Source organism: Geotrypetes seraphini, chromosome 10, assembly GCF_902459505.1.
Source record: "Geotrypetes seraphini chromosome 10, aGeoSer1.1, whole genome shotgun sequence".
NCBI lineage: Eukaryota > Metazoa > Chordata > Amphibia > Gymnophiona > Dermophiidae > Geotrypetes > Geotrypetes seraphini.
Window position 1 is genome coordinate 61,773,795 of NC_047093.1, and position 22,199 is coordinate 61,795,993.

At 40.9% G+C, this 22,199-nt stretch overlaps 1 protein-coding gene across 1 annotated transcript in view; it reads left to right on the forward strand.

Moving 5' to 3' along the window:
* The window catches only part of NOTCH1 (notch receptor 1), a 199,212-nt gene extending 180,830 nt beyond the window's left edge, over positions 1 to 18,382 (forward strand). The window contains exons 27-34 of the mRNA XM_033960230.1: positions 447 to 595; positions 6,844 to 7,057; positions 8,892 to 8,982; positions 11,184 to 11,349; positions 12,401 to 12,699; positions 13,057 to 13,204; positions 13,306 to 13,403; positions 16,425 to 18,382. Of these exons, the coding sequence (XP_033816121.1) occupies positions 447 to 595; positions 6,844 to 7,057; positions 8,892 to 8,982; positions 11,184 to 11,349; positions 12,401 to 12,699; positions 13,057 to 13,204; positions 13,306 to 13,403; positions 16,425 to 17,840 (2,581 nt within the window). The 3' untranslated portion in view covers positions 17,841 to 18,382. The remainder of the gene's footprint in view (positions 1 to 446; positions 596 to 6,843; positions 7,058 to 8,891; positions 8,983 to 11,183; positions 11,350 to 12,400; positions 12,700 to 13,056; positions 13,205 to 13,305; positions 13,404 to 16,424) is intronic.
* The last annotated feature ends 3,817 nt before the right edge of the window (positions 18,383 to 22,199 follow it).

Below are 22,199 nucleotides of genomic sequence, written 5' to 3' on the forward strand. Positions count from 1 at the left end.
CTTGCACCAAACAAAAATGTGTATTTAAGATAAATAACTGAAAGTGTGCACCAAAGAATGGACACAAGGACAGAATTTCTTAAAAAAAAAAAAAACCCAGTAGAAAGTAGCATGTTCAATTCCAAAAGAAGTGTGGAAAAATGTGAAATAAAATACAGAAAGACAACAAAAAAGGGGACTAAGAAAAAACTGAAAGAATAAAGGCAGGCCAGAATCTTATCTCAGAGGGAGTAATTTTCAAATCATCCACTTTAGTGCAAAGTCCATGTTTTTTAACTGCTAAATTTATACCAAATTTCAAAGTGAAAATGCACACCTAGCTTTCTGTATCCATGCTTATTAAGGACAGGCAGAATTTTTATGGAAAGTAACACATTTTCTTAGAATACCTTTCCAAAATGTAGAGTAAGGGTTTCTTTAAAATGAATGGTCTTCCTCCTTCGTAGGTCGATTGTACATCTGGAAATTGATAATCGCCAGTGCCTCCACTCCTCTTCCCAGTGCTTCCAGAGTGCAACAGATGTGGCTGCTTTCTTGGGCGCTCTGGCTTCAAGGGGGACCCTGAACATCCCCTACAGAATAGAAGCTGTCAAAAGTAAGTGAAGCCTATACAGATAACATCTGGGCCCATGTTCTATAAAAGGCGCATTAGGCATATTCAAATGGTACTACTCCATGCTCACAGCCATTTGAATATGAAATCCTGTAACCCTGAAACAGCATTTTAGCAAAACAATGAGCACCGTCGGTGGGACCGAATCTTAAGAACTCTGCCTAAACAAGATAAGTTTTTTCATTATATTTGAAAGGAATGTTTATGATAGTCACAACTTGTAATAAAGGAGGATTTTTTTGACGATGATGTAACTACCCTCTTTAGTCTATGGACATAAATTTGCTTATTTTCATCTATCGATTGCATAGACAGCCCTGCTTACAGTTTACTTAACAGGGAGTGTAATGGAGGTTTTCTGCCAATGAAGATTACCACCCTACCACCTTTTTCCACCATTGTGGTGGTGGGAGGGCATTTGCCTGAGGCTTTTTCCTCCGTGTTTTGAAACACACATCTCCTGGAACTAAAGCAGTACTGCTTACATTGATTCATGACATTCATATACTTTTGTGAAAGTGTAACAGATTAGATTATCATAAATTTGCTTATGACAGGATTCAGAGGGCTTTTTTCTCCTTTCACTCAAATGTATGTGTGAAAAGAAGATCAGTACTATTTAAAAAAATAAATAAATAAATAGAGAGGACAGGCAGTTGAGGATATTCGCTGAGACTCTGCTCTTCTACTTGATTTTTTTAAAGCTTTTTGAAAAGTTGAAGACTAACAATATGCTCAGTTGCATAAATCAAGATATCAACAGCAGATACATGGAAGTAATATTTTGTTTACATTTATACTTATTAAAATGTGATTAACTGCTGAAAACATATAATAGCAACAGGGAAGTATATAGTGCAAGCTTATTGGTAGCACAAAACTGGATGAAAATTCCATTTGAGGTGGCAGGAGAAAAAATAACCACATTACCCAATATTCAAAGCAATTTAACTCGGTAGGAAAGGCTCCTGCCCAGTTAAATTGCATGATATTCAGCGTACGTAGCCAGATTGTGCCATTGACTGTTTCCAAAAACTGCCGCTGCACTGTCCAGTTAGTGCTGGATAAAGAGCTGCACAGGAATGGGGACTGCGAGAATCCCTCGGGCTTGTTTAAATCACAAATAAATATTATCTTTATTATCAAAAATCCCTTCATATATTTAAACCCACAATTAAAGGCGGCGCTGTGGTGATATTAGATAGAACAGCGTATGATCAGGAAGCTTATCGCCAGCTTATAGATGATGAATATTATCAGGATTTGCTGAATGTAAACCCCATTAGTGAATTTGGACCCCGGGTCTTGGCTTGTCTGATTGCAGGAAAGGAGAGTGGAATAATATTGTCAAAACAGTGTAGATATTTGGCCGTGAAACATCCTATGACGCCTAGCATTTATTTCATACCCAAGGTGCATAAAAGTTTAGCTGCTCTCCCAGGGCAACCGATAGTGTCCAGCAGGGGGTCGTTGTTTCAACCCCTATCCCAGTTTTTAGATTTTTACTTTCAAGGCGCAGTACACCAAATCCCCTCGTTCATTGAGGATTCTACTCATTTGATACATGAATTAAATAAGGTTATTGTAGTAGGTCCCTTGATTTTGACTACCCTGGATGTTAGAGCCCTTTATACTAACATTCCCCAACGTGAGGCTTTTGATTTAATTGGGGACATGGTGTCCCAAATGGATATCTCGGTTGGTTTAAAACAATTTCTAAGGGAAATAGGAGAACTGGTTGTCAACTGCAATTATTTTGAGTTTAATAGTAAATATTATTTGCCAACCAAGGGGGGTAGCGATGGGGGCAATCGTCGCTCCCTTCATTGCATGCCTGTATATGGCAAAATTTGAACAACTGCATGTAGTAGATTCTGAATATCGGGACGACACTGTGGCCAGGAAAAGATTTATAGACAACATTTTATTAATCTGGTCGGGGTCTGCAGACAGGTTGCATGAATTTCTGGTGTACCTGGATTTTTGTGATTCTAGCATCTGATTCCAAGCCACAATGTCCAATACCCATATTCAATTTTTGGATCTTCAGATTACTGAGGTTAACAACCAGTTCGAGACCTTTATTTTCAGAAAAACAATCGATAGGAATACTGTATTACACTACTCTAGTCATCATCCTCAGAATTTGAAGAATAGTGTCCCGGTGGGGCAATTTCTGAGGTTAAAGCGGTTATGCTCCAATCCCCATTATTTTTGTAAACAAGCTCAAGATATGAGTGGACGGTTCCTTAACCGGGGATATCCAAGTAAGGTAGTTCGTAGAGTCTATAAGCGGACTAAATATACTCAGAGGGAGTGGCTTTTGATGAAATCTGGCCGCATGCAGGAGAATTACGTTACTTGTGTATTGCCTCACTCGCCTCAAGCCCAGCAAATTCATAAAGCAATTCATAATCATTGGCCAATTTTAAATCTACATGCAGGGTTAAAGGACATGCCCCGGTTTGCTTTTACTTGGGGCAGAAATTTGTCTGAGGTACTGTCAGCTAATCGGGGGCAAAGAAGTGAACTCAGTACCCGAGTGGGTCATTTCAAGTGTGATGACTTTGTTTACTGTCAGTTTGCCTTGGTATGTGAATGGGTAATAGTGCCGTCTACAGGGCATATGTTTTATGTGAAAACTTACTCTGACTGTAATACCCACCAAGTAGTTTATGGGATACGGTGCAATTGTAATAGGTGGTACATAGGGCAAACAAAACGAAAGATTAAATTGAGGATCGCCCAACATTTAAGTAACCTCAGGCTGATTAAGATAGATACCCCGTTGGTTAGTCACTGGGTGGAGGCGGGGCATAATGTGGAGGATGCCAGATTTGTGGTATTAATTCAGGTTAATATTCCAAGGGGTGGTAATGTATCTAAAGTTTTGCTTCACAAAGATTAATCTACCAGTGGGGCACAACAGAACCAGGTGGTCTCAATAAGGAGATTGATTGCTTTTCACTATGAAGGAATGAGTGGTTAATTTAAATTGAGGGGGCTGGACTTAAGGATGTAAGAACAGGACATGAGGGGTAAAGTTATCATTCAGTTTGTTCCTTGGAGATGGGAAGCAGGTTTGGAATCCTCGTTGAGGCTACTTTATGATAAAATGAAAGGATTTCAGTTAAATAATATTTTGTGATGCTGTTAAATAGTGGGGAAAGGGGTTTTAGATGGGTCAAGTTGAAAAATTATATTTATGTTGTAGATATTCTGAGAACCTGAAGCAACTACAGCTTCTGATGACGCTGATGCAGCGAAACACAGTCCTGTGTCGAGCTGGCTGGTTATAAAATTGATGTGACCATCGGAAGCAAATAAAGAACATTCATATATTGTACACTATGAAGGAATTATCTACAAAGGATTTTTATATGCTTAATCAAGACATGCAGTGAACTGGGGTTGTCTACTGGACGTTACAGTTCAATAGTATGCTGATCTGGGTTTTACATGCCTTTGAAGTTGAGTCTTCAGTGGCAAAAATAATTTTATTATGATTGTAAAATGGGGATTTATTGATCCATTTAATTGTGGGTTTAAATATATGAAGGGATTTTTGATAATAAAGATAATATTTATTTGGGATTTAAAGAAGCTTCTTTTTATTGTGATTTGATATAAGCTCATTAAGTGAGGAAGCTTTTTATATGATTGTCCTATTGTGTATTAATTGGTTTACCAAGAGTTTTACTAAATGGCGCTAGAGGTTTTTAGCAAGGGCCGCTGATCTTAAAAAATCTATCTAATCTAATCTAAATCTTAGACTTATAAACCAAGTCATCTCTTAAGGTTAAGAGTTCGATTCAGCTTCATAAATTAGATTACTGAAAAAGAATCTTATTAGTAATCGTTAGTTATTACCTAAAAATTTCTGGAACAAATCAGTTTTCAAGATTTTGCGGAAGATTTGAAGAGATAGGCAAGATCTTATACAAGATGGCAATTCATTCCATACCGTTGTTAATAGATATGGAAAGGAATGGGAAATTTTACTGGCCGACTTTATTTCTTTTAAGGATGGAAAAAAGAGCTTATGCATGCGAGTTGTTCTTGTACCTGAAGATATTATCATATTTAGGGTTAAAGAGATCAAGGGAGCAAAAAGGTCTATGTAAGATTTTTAAAAACTATACAGGCACCTTTGAATTGAACTCTCAATCGAAAAGGAAGCCAGTGAAGTTTCTTCAACAAAGGTGGCATGATCAATCTTCTTTTTATGTGGTTTACAATAAAATAAGAAGTCTTGGGACAGAAGAAATGAATATAAGAGAGCTACATAAGGAGACCTAGGTTGCAATTGTTAACTGTATTGTAACATTAAATTATCAGGAAAACAGAAACAATAAGGATCCAGGAAGAACTGTTAGCAGGGTTTTAAAAAGGTTTGGATAATTTCCTAAACGAGACATCCATAGGCCATTATTAAGATGTCTTGGGGAAATCCACTATTTATTCCTAGGATAAGCAGCATAAAATCTGTTTTACTTCTTGGGATCTAGCTAGGTACTTGGGACCTGGGTTGGCCACGGTTGGAAACAGGATGCTGGGCTTGATGGACCTTTAGTCTGTCCTAGTTTGGCAATTCTTATGTTCAGTATGGGTGCAAGACATAGCCTGACCAGGCTAAAATACCAGCCTTGGACATAAAGGACAGTCGGTAATCGGAAGCATAGGCTTGACTCAAAAAGTAGGTTTTTAATGCTGACTTAAATTTCCTGAAAGAGGTTTCCAAACATATATTCAAAGGCATCCTTAGTTCTCTCTGTTTCTGTGAGAGCGTGGGATAAGTACATAGGATCTCTAAGGGAGAAGGGATAGTAGATTGCATGGATTGGCAAACTGGATAGGCCATATGGTCTCTATCCACCTTCATTTTTTTCTGTTTCTAACCCCTTCCAAAGGGAAGAGGTAAATACATGAAAACACGAATGTCTAGTGCATTCCAAGTAGATGTGCAAATGAGATGGAATAAGAAATTTATGTTGGGAAAAGCAAAATGAATGAGTGGGTGCATAAGATTTATGATATGACATACCACCAAAAGCTGGTTGTAATTAAGAAAGAGGAAACTGCAAAACCAAAAAGCTCCCTAAACAAAACATAAATTGAGGTCAGCCCAACCACTAGGCAGCACAATTGGGGGCGGGGGGGGGGAGGGGGAGAAGGGAGAGGCAGCATTGGCTTGGTGCTGCGAATATCTGGCACTGCTACAGAAATGATAAATAGTAGTGATCAGCATCAGTAAACAAAATTTAGCATGGCCAGCATTGGATCTCAATGCCCATTTTATCCCACCCCTTTGAAACAGCATGCCAAATCTTTTTTAGTGCAGAAGGCCTAAGTGGATTTGACGGCAGGGGCTCAGCAGCAGCAAAAACATGGCAGGAGTGAGGGAAGTGGGAAGATGCTCGACATGTGAGGGACAGTGGAAGAGAAGGGGAGATATACAGGGGGTGGAGTAGGGTAAAAAGCAGAAGGGTAGATACTGCCCTGTTATGGGTAGGGCCTAAAACTACCCCTTGGAGAGGCAGACAGCTGAAGAAGTTTTGGCTAGGGTATCAATTCCCTTGGGCTGGCCAGGCCTAGATTAAAAGACCTTAAGGAGGAGACTGTGCTCTGTTAGGTAGAGTGATGATGCAAGCTACCCAACTATGAATTGCTGAATTTTTAATATCTTGTATTCTGCACTCGCTAGATTTAGGTACATTAGGTTTTGTCTGCTGTAGATTTCACCATTTCTTCCTCTGTTTTTTTCTATAAATACTTTCTTCTTTGCCTGGGCTAGACTTCTTTCAAAATCATTACAGCTTTAAACTGTCTCCCCTACCCCCCACCCCAGCAAAGAAGAAGAGAACGAGATTGATTACTGGTCCATGCAAGGTGTTGAAGTTCACATCTTTAAAATCCTCCCTAAATCCATTGTCTTAACAGCTCAATGAAAGCACAGTGGATTTGAAGTTTGCTAATCCTTTTCTTGAAAGAGTGAAGCTGTCTCCAGATACAGCCGGCTGTGCCATAGAGAATTTAGGAATGTTTGCAATTCTGATTAATACCATGTAAAATGATCTTATTTTTTGCACTTTTTAAAAAAAATCAATTGGGGTACATTCCTTTTTTCTTTTTCTTCGAATTAACTAGTTTCTCTTCATTTTCACGCTGTGACTAGTTTTGCTATGCAGCTTTAATGTGTAAGGTTCTCAACGTACCCTACTCTTTCCTAGGTGAGACGAAGGACCCAGATAAGGCTTCTCAGATCTATTTCGTGTATGTGGGGCTGGCGTTTCTGCTTGTGCTAGGTTTCAGTTTGGTGGGCGTCCTGTTTCGCAAGCGAAGGAGGGAGCATGGGCAACTTTGGCTCCCCGATGGCTTCAAGATGACAGAGTCCAGCAAAAAGAAAAGGCGGGAACCACTTGGGGAGGATTCAGTTGGTCTGAAGTAAGTTACCATGATCATTAGCATCTCTGCATGTAATCTGTACATAGGTTACAATTGTCAGTGCAGTTAAAGAGAAGAAAGATTCATCGAGTTAAACCACCACCTAATTGCTTAACAACCCAGTGTTTAGAGATCACGAGAAAGGGAGAATATAGTGTCTGCCTGATTATATCTAGCCTTGCACTTATATTTTATAGAGCACCATTGTTGCAAAGTTTCTTGTTTGACAAAATTAGTATTTTTTTATTTTTATTTTTTTTACTTTATGGTAATTTAACCTCAACTGTGACTGGTTTATATCTAGAGCCCCACCAGGCAACCAGTCCACTAGTCCTTCAATTGAAGAAGGATCACGAGAAAGGACTTGGCAACTTCTCTTTAAACCGAGACGTGCAGACATTGCTGCACGCTCTTGTTTTTGCAGCAACACCGGAGAGATGTAAAGCACGTTTTACACACGGAAAATGGTTCTTCTAAAACTGCATAGTCAAGTAAATGTAGGGTTACCATATAGCTCCAGAAAAAAGGAGGACGGATTGAGACATCTGGGTTTTACTTCCACAGAAAGCAATGGGTAAAACCCGGGTGTCACAATCTGTCCTCCTTTTTCTGGAGCCATATGATAACCCTAAGTAAATGTATATACCTAAAGCTTATGTGCTGACAAGCTTATTTGTAGGTGTTTCAAGGGAACAGTCTAGGTAGCTTGGTGATGTTAAAAAGTTACCAAGTGTCGAGTCTTGAATGATAGTTTCTTGGTAGACTGTTGGTGGAGTGGTTTTCTACTGCTTTCTCCAGTTTCCTCCTCTACTAAGAGTAGGTACTCATTTACTGACCAGAAGTACAGGCTGAGTTGGACAGAGGCTGGTTACCTGAGAGCAATCCTAATGCGGGATTTGAACTCAAATTATGGGTGGGTAGGCAAGCGACTTGCCAATTGCATTGTGAGACCTCAGTGGAAGAGCACAAGGGCAGTCACACATCTACACCTTCTTCGGAACACATAGAAATGTCTACTTGAGAATTTGTGTGCTGCTGGGGATATTTCTAAGCGCTTATTTTATAAAGGCATATGGGCATTAATGCATCCTTTAAAAATCAGGCAAGGTAACTTAGTTATAAAATTGCCTTCCTCTCCCGCCAGATCTCTGAAATCTGACTGCCTCTGAGATCTCATGTTCTCTTCCATAAGTTCACATCCAAAGAGAGTTAATGATTTGGGGGAAAATTCTTAAACCTTTGTCTTAAGCACCGAGGCACTGATTTATTTTAAAGAATATGCCCCCCCTCCCTCCTTTATCAAGTTGCACTAAAGGATTTCTAGCGTGGACCAGCAAGGTGAGTGCTCCAACGCTCATAGGAATTCTGCGAGCATCAGAGCATTTACCACACCGGTTCGCACTAAAAACCTCTAGCATAGCTTGATAAAAAGGACCTATAGTTAGTTCCATAGGGTTAAGATTTTTATTAAGTACGATGTTTGCTTTCAATCTTGCCCATCTCTGAATTACTTCCCGAGAGCTGGAACACTGCTGCTGGCTTGTTCATTCATACTTAGTACAAAGTATCAGAAGCTGTCTTAGGTTTCTGAAACCTGTTTTAGGTGCAAGCCATTCGGCAAATAGTGTTCTACAAAACATTTTTATCCAAGGAAAGAAAACAAGCTTTTCCTGAGGCAAAGTAGATAAACAGTGAATTCTATTCTCAAGTTAAAGATGCTTTCTAAAACAAATGCTTCGCTCTACATCAGTTTCTGCATCCTGTTATAGATTTATGGAAGAGTGGCAGGGCAAAATCAAAATGTGCATTTATTGTATCTGTCTTTCATTGGCAGACCTCTGAAAAATTCTACCGATGGCTCCTTAATGGATGACAACCAAAATGAATGGGGTGATGAGGAAACCCTGGACAGCAAGAGATTCCAGGTAAGTCAGAGTAGGATCCGTTGCAGCTTTATTGATTCAGGAATTAAGTAGATCAAGGAATCAAGTCCAGTCTAGTATTTCAAGAAACCCTGAGGACTCACTTTGAGGCTCTTGTACTGCAAAATTTAAAGTGTAGTAATGGCAATGACTGTGTGGTAAGTGCAGGGGGAGTAGCTAGCATCTGCCCTGCATTCGCTGCGCAAAGCAGATCCTTATTGCACCTCATTTCATGGAGATGCAGATACTGCAGGAGCAACCACACTACCTGCTGTACATTTAATGCAGTGGAGGGACAGCGGCAAAGGTTCTGTCACAGTGGCACTCCCCTCATTCCTCTAATCCCCCAGTCACATAGGCACATTCCCCCTCCAAGAGCAATCGGTCCTTACCTGGCACAGCCCAGTTCAATATGTAGAAGTTCTTCTGCATCACCCCATTGAATCTTCAAGTCCTCTTACACCTCCTAATAACATCTCCAAGTCCTTCCCCACAACAACCAAGTCTCCCAACACATGTAACCTGCACCCTTCCAGCAAAGTATACCCACTTAGGCTCAACCCTTCCCTGTCACTGCCCTGTCCTCGTCCCCGCGACCACTGTCCCCGCAGCATCCATACAAGCCTCAGTACTGCAATATTTAGCTTATTTCTTCCTTATAAATCAAAGTTCTGGCTGATGAACTAGAGAAAGAGATGTTCAGCTGGCAGGGCTTTGTTTATAAGTGTTTTATCAACACATATACTACTTTATCCTAAAGCAAAAGAAAAAAAAAAGTAAAGAAATAGAAATTTTTTTTTTCTGCCTTTGTTGTCTGGTTTCTGCTTTCCTCATCTTTTTATTCAATTTCTTCCATCCACTGTCTGTCTTCTCTCTGCGTCTTACATTTGCTCTGTTACTGTGCCTCTCCCTTCACCCCCCCCCCCAATTGGTCTGGCACCCATATTCTTCCCTCCGCTCCCCCCATAGTCTGGCATCTCTGTCTTCTTTCCTTCCAGCATCTTCTCCCCACTCTCTGTTCCCCATTTCCCTTCAGCGTTTTCTCCCCACTCTGTCTTCCACATTTCCCTTCAGCGTCTTCTCCCCACTGTCTTCTCCATTTCCCTTTAGTGTTTTCTCCCCTCTGTCTTCCACGTTTCCCATCAGTGTCTGTTCCTCCCCACCCCCTTCAGTGTCTGTTCCATTCCATTCCGCCACCCCCCTGGCATGGTCTGAGCATCTCCCTCCCTCCCCCTTACCTTCGTGGCATGTTAATGTAATTTGTGCAGGCTGCCAGAGCCTGCCTGAAGTCACATGCGTCTGCGGGTGGAAGCTTCTCCTTTGACGCAACTTCCGGTTGGGGGATGTGCTGTTCTACTACCATTTAGCATGCAGTGCTACCAGACTGATGGTAGTATTGCTACAAATGCCGCCTCCTAGCGTACAGTAAAAAGCTGTATGCTAGCTGTCATAGCAGGACACTCCTCCTTCTGTCCCTGTCATGCCCTGACCCATTCCACTCCCAAATTAGGCAGCTAATGTGGCAGTTTTTAAAACTAATTTTTAATTTATCGAACATTAAAACCTTAATAAGATCACTAAATGTCAGCAAACTACAGCAATATTACAACTACATAGGGTTACCAGACGTCTGGATTTCCCCAAACATGTCCTCCTTTTGAGGACATGTCCGGGGGTCCAGACGGCTTTTCAAAACCAGGCACTTTGTCCAGGTTTTGAAAAGCCTCCTCTCAATCGGGTTGGGCAGGAAGCAATCTGTGCATGCGCGGATTGCCTCCTGCCCGACCAAAGCAGGCAGTGGGGGCGGGACTGGGGTGGAGATGGGCGGGTCTGGGGGTGGGTCTAGAGTGTCCGGATTTTACAGTCGTAAAATCTGGCAACCCTACAACTACAGAACTAACTAATGTGGCATTTTAACACAAGGACCCCCATTTTATCAGAGTAGGCAGTAGTGTGGGCCTGTCCTACTCTCTACTTTGCTGATAAAGCCTCGTTAGCTGCTTACACAGCTTAGTAAAAGGGCCCCTTTATATTTCTTTAACCAGCGAATGGAAGTATGATGCACTTTTGAATGTTCTAATTGTATGATTAACTTATTTGATTTATAGTTGGTCTTTGCCACACTTTGTGGAGATTTGATTTGATTTATCCCCACTAGAGCCTGCACTCTCTAATATGATTCTTCTCTTCTTGGTTCCAATTAGTTTGAGGAGCAGGTGATGTTGCCAGAGCTAGATGACCAGACTGACCATAGACAGTGGACTCAACAGCACTTGGATGCTGCTGACCTTCGAAATGCATCCATGGCACCGACCCCACCTCAGGGAGAAATAGATGCAGATTGCATGGATGTCAACGTCCGAGGGCCTGGTAAGGAGAGCATTCCCTTGTTTTAATACACTAATGCACATCCTAGTATGGTGTGCCTTTTATCAGATTGGAATAAAATAATATTTCCAGGGACGTAGCCAGATCTTCTAGTTTGGATGGGCCCAAATTTAACCTGGTTGGGCAAGGCCAGGCCTATCCCACCCCACCTCTTACATATATAGTCTTTTTAAAATCTTACCCTCCGCCCCCTGCATCCATCTCTCCCTCTCTCTTCCTTTCCATCCCCTCTGCCCCTACTCACTTCTTCATCGATCTTCTTTCCAATGCCCCAAAACTGGCATCTGCTCCTCCAGAAAGGGGGGGGGGGGCATGACCCAGCATCTGCCCATCTTCTCTGAAAGGCCCCCTCCAGTGAAGAAACAGGATGTGACATCATTGAGGGCAGGATGCAGTAGAGGGAAACCTTCAGGGCCATGTGGTTTGCCTATAATAATCACCACCAGTGATGGTTCTTAGGGAGACCAGGGTGAGGGGCAGCGTTTCAGAAGAAAGGACAGATGCTGGGCTATGGGCCCCCCACCCTGGAGGAGCAGATGCCAGCATGGTAGCGGAGGAGAGGTGTGAGGTTCACAACTGTGGTGTCTCGGGGGGCCTCATGGGCCATTAGACTGGGTGAGCCTGAAGACAAAATGGTGCAGGCCCACATGTAGCTAGGCCAATGTATATTTTCCTAGTCTGCTTGTGCCTTGTGAACCAGCATCCATAAATCTAAAGAAACAGCTTGTGATTCATGCTAAGGAGGTCGGCAGTCAGCCCAGTTTTATTATTGAGATACAATGAGAAGCTAAAGGCTTCAGATTTCACTGTGACTGTAATAAAAACGGACATAGAACACAGTCGATGATGGCAGATAAAGATCCATCAGCCTGTTCAGTCTGCTGCGTCTTCTGTGAAAAGTAAAGTGTAATCACAAATTATTGCAGATATCACAAGCTGGTTCTGTTTGGTTGGCATCCTTTTGTCTACATTTCTCTTCTCCTTGAGACATATTTGAACACTAATTGCTTTCTCCTAATTTTGTCTCCTGTAGATGGGTTCACCCCACTCATGATTGCATCATGCAGTGGAGGAGGACTGGAAACTGCCAACAGTGAAGAAGAGGAGGATGCCTCTGCCAATGTGATTTCTGATTTCATCTACCAGGGTGCCAGCCTGCACAACCAAACGGACCGCACAGGCGAGACAGCACTGCATCTGGCAGCACGGTATGCCCGTTCAGATGCAGCTAAGCGCCTGCTGGAGTCCAGCGCTGATGCCAACATCCAAGACCACATGGGGCGGACGCCACTCCATGCTGCAGTAGCCGCCGATGCCCAGGGTGTTTTTCAGGTACAGATTATAGAACTGTAGATACAGAATCAGATGAGACAACTGACAAGGAACAACTGCCCCTCCATCAGAAATCCATTCCGTCACTGGAATTGAGCATGTAGAATGCCATCTTTTTCTTACTCCAACCAGCTCATGTGACATTAAGGGGAACCACTCTGGGCCTGCTGCAATCCTCTCCTTCACTCCCTCCCACCCTCCCTCCGTAGCTTGAAAGGAATAGCTGCCTTATCACTTCACAATATGGCACTGACCCCTTTTTCATTCATTGTTGTTTACAAACATACGATGGCAAGAGCGACCTTCAGACTTCATATTTTGCTCACATTTCTCCCCTCCCCCCTTTCTTCTTCACAGATTCTAATTAGGAACCGAGCCACGGACCTGGATGCCCGTATGCATGACGGGACAACCCCATTGATTCTGGCAGCTCGCTTGGCAGTGGAGGGTATGGTAGAAGAGCTGATTAACTGCCATGCAGATGTCAATGCTGTTGATGAACTAGGTACTCTCCTATAATTGCCTCTAAATAATGAAGCTGCTTTGAAGAGGGCCCAGCTCTGACTTTGCTAATGACATTGGTTTGTTTGGATTCATGTTTTTTAGGTAAATCTGCTTTGCATTGGGCAGCTGCCGTCAATAATGTTGATGCTGCCATTGTGCTGCTGAAGAATGGTGCAAATAAAGACATGCAAGATAATAAGGTATGATTCTGCTAGGGCTTTAGTTTCCTTCTTTCTGCAGAAGCAGAGTTAATAGCAGATTTCTCTGGTTTTCATATATACGATATAGCATCATAACCACTTTCTCCAGAACAAAACTCTGTATGTTTGTTCGTTTTAAGCCGTGAAACTCAGACCGTAAAAGTGGTGATATACCTCAGACTTTGGAGCACGCTCCTGATAACTTCATAGGCTACCAACCACCTTCCTGGTCTTCTTTATTCACCTATTTGAATTGCTATTTACCTTTATTAATAATAAATTACTTGAAAATTATTTCCTAAAAAAGCAGCACATTCCCATATATTCATCCAAATTTTTATGGACACCTAACATGATTCATTATTCTATGCCAAACAGGCTGTTTCTGAAGGAAATCGACAGATGGTGCAGGCCAAACTTAATTTCTTCAAACTTGCTTTCAAAACATTTGTTTTAAGTGTCATACTACAAGCAAACGGTACTTATCTTGCATGTTTAACAGATTCAGGAGTTACCGCCAATTTGTTTCAGCATGGAGCCATTGCTACAATGCTTATACTGAATTCAAGTCAGATGCGGCCTGCGTTTCGCGGGACCCACTGGTTACCCGCTGTGTCAGGGCTTAGACTGCAACGGTATCTTATCAGCACCACTCTTCTGCCTTTAGGAAATAATTTTCAAGTAATTTATTGGTAATAAAGGTAAATAGCAATTCAAATAGGGAGACTGCTCCAAAGTCTGAGGTATATCACCACTCTTACGGTCTGAGTTTCACAGCTTAAAACGAACAGCCATATAGAGTTTTGTTCTGGAGAAAGTGGTTATATGCTATATAGTTTGGCTCACTTTTTGAACCACTAATAGTTCTTTGTGCTGGTGTCTTTCATATATACTAACAATATTTTGCTTTGTTGTCTTAGAAAAATGGAAAAGAGCCTTGCTAATAGATTTATATAGAATCTATTTATTTATTCAATTTTCTATACTGTTCTCCCAAGCGAGCTCAGAACAGTTTACATTAATTTATTCAGGTACTCAAGCGTTGTTCCTTGTCTGTCCTGGCGGGCTCACAATCTATCTAATGTACCTGGGGCAATGGAGGGATTAAATGACTTGCCCAGGGCTACAAGAAGCACCGTGGGTTTGAACCCACAACCTCAGGGTGCCGAGGCTGTAGCTTTTAAACTGCTATGCCACACTCTCCCATGTAAAGGTTTTGTTCCTTAGAAAAAATGTCCATGGGCTTTTTTTTTTCCTTCAGTATCACACCTTGAAAGTTCAGGCACATTCTTATTGTTGGATAATTGTTATGCTTGTTAAGTAAAAGATACTACAGCCTACAAAACTCTAGTTTCCTTTAAAACTAGGGGCTCCTTTTACTAAGGTGCACTAGCGTTTTTAGCACATGCAAGATATTACCGTGCGCTACGCAGCTAAAACTAACGCCAGCTCAATGTTGGCGTTAAGGTCTAGCGCGTGCTATTCTGCGCATTAAAGCCCTAAAGCAACAGCTTAGTAAAAGGAGCCCTAAGTCTCTTGCAATTTAGATATAGTGCAATTCTTAGGTCTTTATGATTTCCTTAGAGGGAACTGGTGGGATTGCTATGAGGTACGGTAATCCACAGGTTTCTAAACAGCTCTCTATACAGGGTAACCCCCAGTTTCAACCCGGTATTGATAACTCAAGTTTCTCCCTTTGGACCCTGCAAGGATTCTTTCTCCTGGAACATGTGTCAGATTCTAATGGACCGTTGCGGACTTGGGATTCCTTTCAGGAGTTGCATCTCTCTAGTTTGGGAAGCTTGTTTGCCTACAAACAAGTCTTGCGTTATGTGGGCTCTCTATCCTTTGATGGCCTGAAAGCTCATCTGGGGGCTGAATTGCACAATTTTAAAAAATCAATTTCTGGATAGTGGTTTATCGGTGTTTGTGTTGCATGGAGCACTTCTCTTATTATATCCCGGTAAGGAGTATGGGAATCTGTGGCTTTGCTGGAATCAGGACCTGGGTATATCTGTGGAGGCACTGGATTTCTCTTGTTTATTTAAACATATACCAGGGATCTCTATGAATGCAGAACTTAGGGAACGTCAATACAGAGTGGTACACTGTGCTTATTTTACACAAGAACAGGTCCATAAGACCGAGGGCTTAGATATTCCAGTTTGTCCTAAATGTCAACAGGGCACCAACTGGTTTTATCATGCTTTTTGATCTTGTCCAAAAATAAAAGCATTCTAGAGAGCTATTCTACAATATTTAGAATGTCTTTGTGGCCACTCTCTCCCGTTGTCCCCGGCAGGTCTTCTTCTGGATAAGTATGAATCTTTTCATGTACCTGCTAGTGGACATAGGTTGTTGATTAGGAAAGCTGCAGTCCTAGATTAAAAAAAAAAGAAGAAGAAAGAATCCTTAGTGTTTGGATGCAATCGACCAATCCCTCTTTTTGTGCCTGATGGAATCGCCTCCATGACTTGATGGATCTAGAACAAAGACATGCCCATCTTAATTGCAAACAGAAACAACTATTTTTGTAAATTTGGGATTCTTATATTCAGTCTTTAGCACCTAGGGCCAGGAGCTTAGTACTTAACTTGGGATTGGATTGTGCAGTAATAGAGGGGGTCCCCATGGCATGAATGCTTGGTGTGTAAGGCTGTGGTTGCATGTTTGTGGTTGTTTGTTGTTGATTTTTTCCTTCTCTCTTTCTTTGGGGAGGGAGTTCATTCTTTCTGATAAGGGGTCATATTGTGTTCGGACACAGCCTTTAGGGGAGTATAAGAGTCAAACTCCTAGTTTTTTGCTACTTCTCTTTTGGAAGTTTTGCTGAGTCCATTCAGTTGGTAAAGGGGGGGGACGACTACTTGAGAGTTGATAAGGTACATTGACTTGTATATGTTCTATTTTTATAGCTTCTTTATTTTTTCCTGCATGATTGTCCTGTAGTACTGGAACAGTTTATACTTTGTTAATAAAAAGGATTTAAAGTAAAACTAAGTGTTTTGCTTTCTCTGCTTATAGGATGAAACACCACTGTTCCTTGCAGCCAGGGAAGGGAGCTGTGAAACCATCAAAGTTCTTCTAGACCATTTTGCAAATCGTGACATCACGGATCATATGGACAGGCTGCCTCGTGACATCGCTCAAGAGCGCATGCACCATGACATTGTGCAGTTGTTGGATAGCTACAACCTGGTGCGAAGTCCACCAATGAGCAATGGTGCTCTTGGAGCACCAACTCTCTCTCCCCCTATCTGCTCTCCCAATGGTTACTTGGGTAACATGAAACCTGCAGTCCAGGGGAAGAAAGCAAGAAAGCCAAGCACAAAAGGTCTGGGATGCAATGGCAAAGATTCCAAAGACATGAAGGCAAGGAGAAAAAAATCTCAGGATGGGAAAGGTGGCCTTTTAGATAGCGCTAATGTATTATCACCAGTGGATTCACTGGAGTCACCTCATGGGTACATGTCAGATATTGCATCACCTCCACTGATGACTTCACCATTTCAGCAATCCCCCTCAATGCCTATGAATCATCTCCCAGGCATGGCTGATGCTCATATCAGCCTAAATCACCTTAACCTGGCTAGTAAACAAGATATGGGAATGGGAGGTTCCAACAGAATGGGCTTTGAATCAATTCTTCCACGTCTTTCCCATCTTCCTGTATCAAGTCCCAACACAATATTGAGCAGTGGGTCTATGAATTTTACAATGGGTGGAACTTCAAATATGAATGGTCAGTGTGACTGGTTATCAAGATTGCAAAATGGAATGGTGCAAAATCAATATAATCCAGTGAGGAATAATATACAACAAGGGTCCCACCAGTCAACCCAAGCTCTCCAGCATGGTATGATGACATCACTACACAATGGTTTGCCCACAACAACTTTATCTCAGTTGATGAGCTATCAAGCCATACCTACCACAAGGCTGGCCAACCCACCTCATTTAATACAGGCTCATCAACTACAGCAAATTCAACAACAAAATCTGCAGCAGCAGCTACAACAGCAAAGCCTGCAACAACAGCATCACATCTCCAATACCACTACTAATGGTCACATTAATCAACCATTTTGCAACAGTGATATAAGCCAGTCAGACCTGCAACAGAGTATGTCAGTTCACACAGTTTTGCCTCAAGATCCCCAGATTCTGACAACTCTACCAACATCACTCACGCAATCTATTCCAACAACCCAATTTTTAACTCCACCGTCTCAGCATGGTTACTCTTCCCCTATGGACAATACACCTAACCATCAACTGCAGGTTCCAGACCACCCTTTCTTGACTCCATCCCCTGAGTCACCTGACCAGTGGTCAAGCTCCTCCCCTCATTCCAACATGTCTGATTGGTCAGAAGGTATATCTAGTCCCCCAACAAGTATACAGGCACAAATGGGGCACATTCCAGAAGCATTCAAATAAAAATAAACATACAGTCTAAAGACAGTGGTACACAGTGGAATTTAGGACTTCCTATGAAAACAATAGAGAAATTTTTGAGAACTCTAAAGACACTGTGGGTAGACAGAAGGATTGTTTTTATATTGCTTTATACAAAAAAAGGACGAGAGGACTTTTTGTAAAAAAAAATAAAATTTTTTTAGTATTTATTTATGTACTTTTATTTTATGTGAAAACACTGCCAGTTTATTTATATATTCTGTTGCTAAAGACCAGTTTTATTTCTAGAGACTCAGATCTAGCTAAAGGAATAGAAAGGCTCTTATTTGAGTGTTTTTTTTTTTAATATGTGACTTTGTTCTGTTTGTTGTCATTGTAAAATATAAACAAAGATTCCTGATTGAGGGAAATTTTCACTTATTTATTGATTTAAGCATTTCCTTGTAAAAACTAGTGGTAAGATTTTTTTAAAATATCATAGGCACATTGAAACAAAATGGAGTTACAGCTAAAATATTAAAAAAAAAAACTAATTACAAAAGTGTACTTTTTAAAAATATTTTCTGGGAAGGTCCAAGTAGATTAATCATGAATCTTTGTTTAAAATTTCAGTATTATATAAAAAATGTATATTCTTTTAACAAGGAAATGTACTTTGTTCTTTCTTTTATGTATGAATGCACATTTAAAAACAGACTACTATTGTAATCTGAACATTAGACCTGCCGAAAAACAGGTTATAAGCTAGACTCTGCTCTTAATTCAAAACTCACCATTACATGGATATTTCTTAAAGAAAGTGAGCCTTTAAGATCAATGCCTTGAATACGTTTCAGTTTTTATATTATTTTATTATGTGGGGGAAGGGGCTTGGTGTGGGTACTTTGAATGTTAAACATCTGTTATTTTCTGGCATTTGCAAAACAAAATAATGTGCTGTATTTCTGTGAGTAATGAGAGAAACAGGAGCATCCTTTTTTTTTTAAAGGATGTGAAATGATCAGTTTAGTGAACTGGGACATATGTTAATGACTATAGTCTTATGTCCACCTTCCAACTTCTTTTGAAGTTTTTTTATATTCTGGGCAAAGCTGGAACCTACCATGGGTCAGGGAGAATAACAAAAAGAAAATTTCAGTGGAAGAATTAATTCCAGGAAGAGGCACAAGATACAGTCAAGTAATGGGGACCTTTTTGGTGAAATAGCAGCTGCTGACATGTATTCTTCCTGCTTGCTGGAAATGAAACCTATCCTCTGTTAAAGGATGTGCCCCGTCACTGAGTAGATAATTTTTAAGGATGTAATTTGTAGTATAAGCCTGTGGCAGACTTTGTAAATATCTTTTAAAAGGTGGATTTTGTTTCAAAAATCTAAAGAAGTAAGTCTTGTAATATGTAACTCTATTGAAAAATTCATAATATTCAAATGAGGCATTTGAGTTGTATAGGCGAGACTGCTCTGTGCTGTTAGGTCATATCTAACCTTTTAGAGAATGGCACGGTGACAAAATTCAGCACCGTTCCTGTCCCTGCAGATAACTGCGGGAAACCATCTCCATGTCATTCTTTAAGGAGAGAGGGAAAAATCAGAGCATAAATGGGCACAACCACTGACCCTCAAGCCTTGCATTGAAAAATGCTGGTATAGAAGAACTGAAGTTGAAATAGACACTAAAGAATGGCACAGAATTGTTTCCTGCAGTTATCCATGGGGATGGGAACAGAGATGAATTTTGTCACTGTATCATTCTCTAATACCTTTATCACAAAGTGAAAATGAATTGTGTAGCTCAGGATAATGATGTCATTGAACATACGTTCAGTCACTGCATGACATCATAAGAAGGGGACCCATGCTTGATGAGTTTACTAATCTCCTTTTACTTTTAGATAAAGAAAAGGGAAGTGATATTAACTCCTCCTTAACTAACCAGTGATGAATTGACTCCCATACACAACTCATTCCAGTTTAAGAAGGGCACAAAGCGGTGCCAGGGCATTTTAAGCAAACTGCACTATTTGGAAGTGTCAGAGAAATGCCCAAGTTCAAAAACAGAACAAATATAAATCACTTTTGCAATGTATCTGCCATTTGCACATGTGTCAGTGGTATGGTGGCATCTCTACAGTGGCTGATAAATATCAGTCAGTGTCAATTCTTAAACTCAAGTTTTAAAAACTTACACTAGAAATGTACAGTAGTTTGCAATAAAAAAAAATAGCAAGACACGAAAAGAGCTGTTCTTCTGTAATAAAATATATCTCGTACCTGCAAAGATGTAGTTTGCAACAATGGCAATTTTTTTTTTTTAACTGATTTGTAAACTGTTTCTTGTTATAATAAAATGATGCAGACATGCATCTAGATTTTACTAGAACTGAATATGTGTAATTTTTTTAAGTTTTGGGCAAATACTTAAGGTTACCCTAATCCAACATGTTAAAGTAACCTGTAGCAGATTTAGGCAGAGGAAGCCTGGGTAATTGTTCCAGCATAGATATTGTAAGTGAAAAGAAGCCTTGGCTAATGAGTCTTCAGACTACTGAAGGCTCTCTGATCCCTTTTACTAAACTGCACAGTAAATGGGCTTATCACACCCTTACGTGGGCATTTCCCACATGCTAACCCCCAAATTCTGAATATGGCGCCTAAAGTTGTGCGCACAAACTGGTACGCACAGCCGCTTTGTGCACACATCTTAATCATTTAACAAACCCAATCAGCACTATTTACTGCCAATTAACACCTATTAATTGGCACTAAATGGCATTAATTAGAAGTTACGTGCACAACTTGGTAAGTGTATTCTATAAAGTGGTGCACATCATTTCTAGTGTGTGAATCTGAAAGGGGTGTGGCCAGGGGAGGAGCATGGGGAAATTGTGGGCGTTCCTGAAATGTATACACATTGTTAAAGAATATGCCTGATCCACATACAACATAGGCACAGCTATTTAGCCCTGGTTCTCTTTGGCCTAAATGGGTGCACCTAAAAGTTATGACACACTCTGGCGCTAAGTGTGATTCTATATATTTGATTTTGATTTGATTTGATTTCTTATATACCGCTATACTGTGAGGTTCAAAGCAGTTTACAATGAAGATAGATTAAAGATACATTAAAATAAAATAAATAAAAATGGTACTTTGGATTTCCCTAGCTGTCCCAAAGGCTCACAATCTAGCTATATATATATATATATATATATGGCGCATGCCTTGAATTGCGCTAAGTTCTACATGGCACTGATTTTTTTTGGTGCTATATAAAGAATCAGACCCTAAGCCCATTTCTAGCATGTCTGTCAAAAAGGGCTTTTTTCTATCTCCACACTAATGTTAAGCATCAGCAGCAATCATTTAAAAAAAGTACTGTGAGATCACTAAAGCTCCAACATTATACAGTAGATGCATTATGCATTAACTAGTTAGCACGGTAGTAATGTCAGCATTACTGGGTAACACATTTATGCCCATTTTCCACCCCTAACATTTGCCTCTCAAAAAATAACAAAAAGTTAAACACTGCACACTTGGCACATCTAGTTGATCTAGGTGCCTAACTTAATTGTTTAAAAGGGTTGATCAGTGCTCAAGAAAAAGATATGTCATCCTAGACCTAGACCATATGCTGAAACTTTCCACCCAAAGTGTGGCAGTGACCAAAAAAAGCAATGAAAATGCTAGGAATTATTAGAAAAGTTCAAAGAAGAGCTCATTTTAAAGCTACACTCCCCTCCATGTTTGCGGGTTTAAAATTAGCGAATTTGGTTACTCACGAGTCTCTAAATCATCCTGCTTCCCGGAGCAATCTTCCTACGTTCTCACCCCATGCTGAACTACAAACAAAATGGCTGCCGTGAGTTCCCATGGTTTTGCGAGACTACAGCAGGAACTCACAGTAGCCATTTGTGTTTGTGGCTTTGCACAGGGCAGGAGTGTAGGAAGATCACTCCTGCTCCGCTTTACCAAGTCATCAGTGCAGGAAGAGAAGGTGCTGTTAGACCTACTGGGGGCCCCGACTGGACTTCTGGCAACATCATTATCAGGCCATATCTCCTTCAGCCTCAGATATGCTTGGAGTCCTGTGATGCCTGGATGTCCTGTTTCTATGCATCTAGGGCCTGGCCTATGTGCTTATGGTCAAGTAGGGTATGAGGTTTGTGTTGGGTTTAACTTTCTGGATGTTTGCCAAGACCTGCAAAAGTGGAAGTGGGGTGAAGCAAGTTGTACCCATTGATTGAGTTGATCCATTCCCAAGACAGGAGACAACTTGGATCCCTGCCTTTAGTGGTGCAAGATGCTAGATTTCATAGTGGTGCATGCAGGTTATGGGGAGGAAGAGTTAGAAGGCATGTAGCTGACTGGCCAGGAACTCT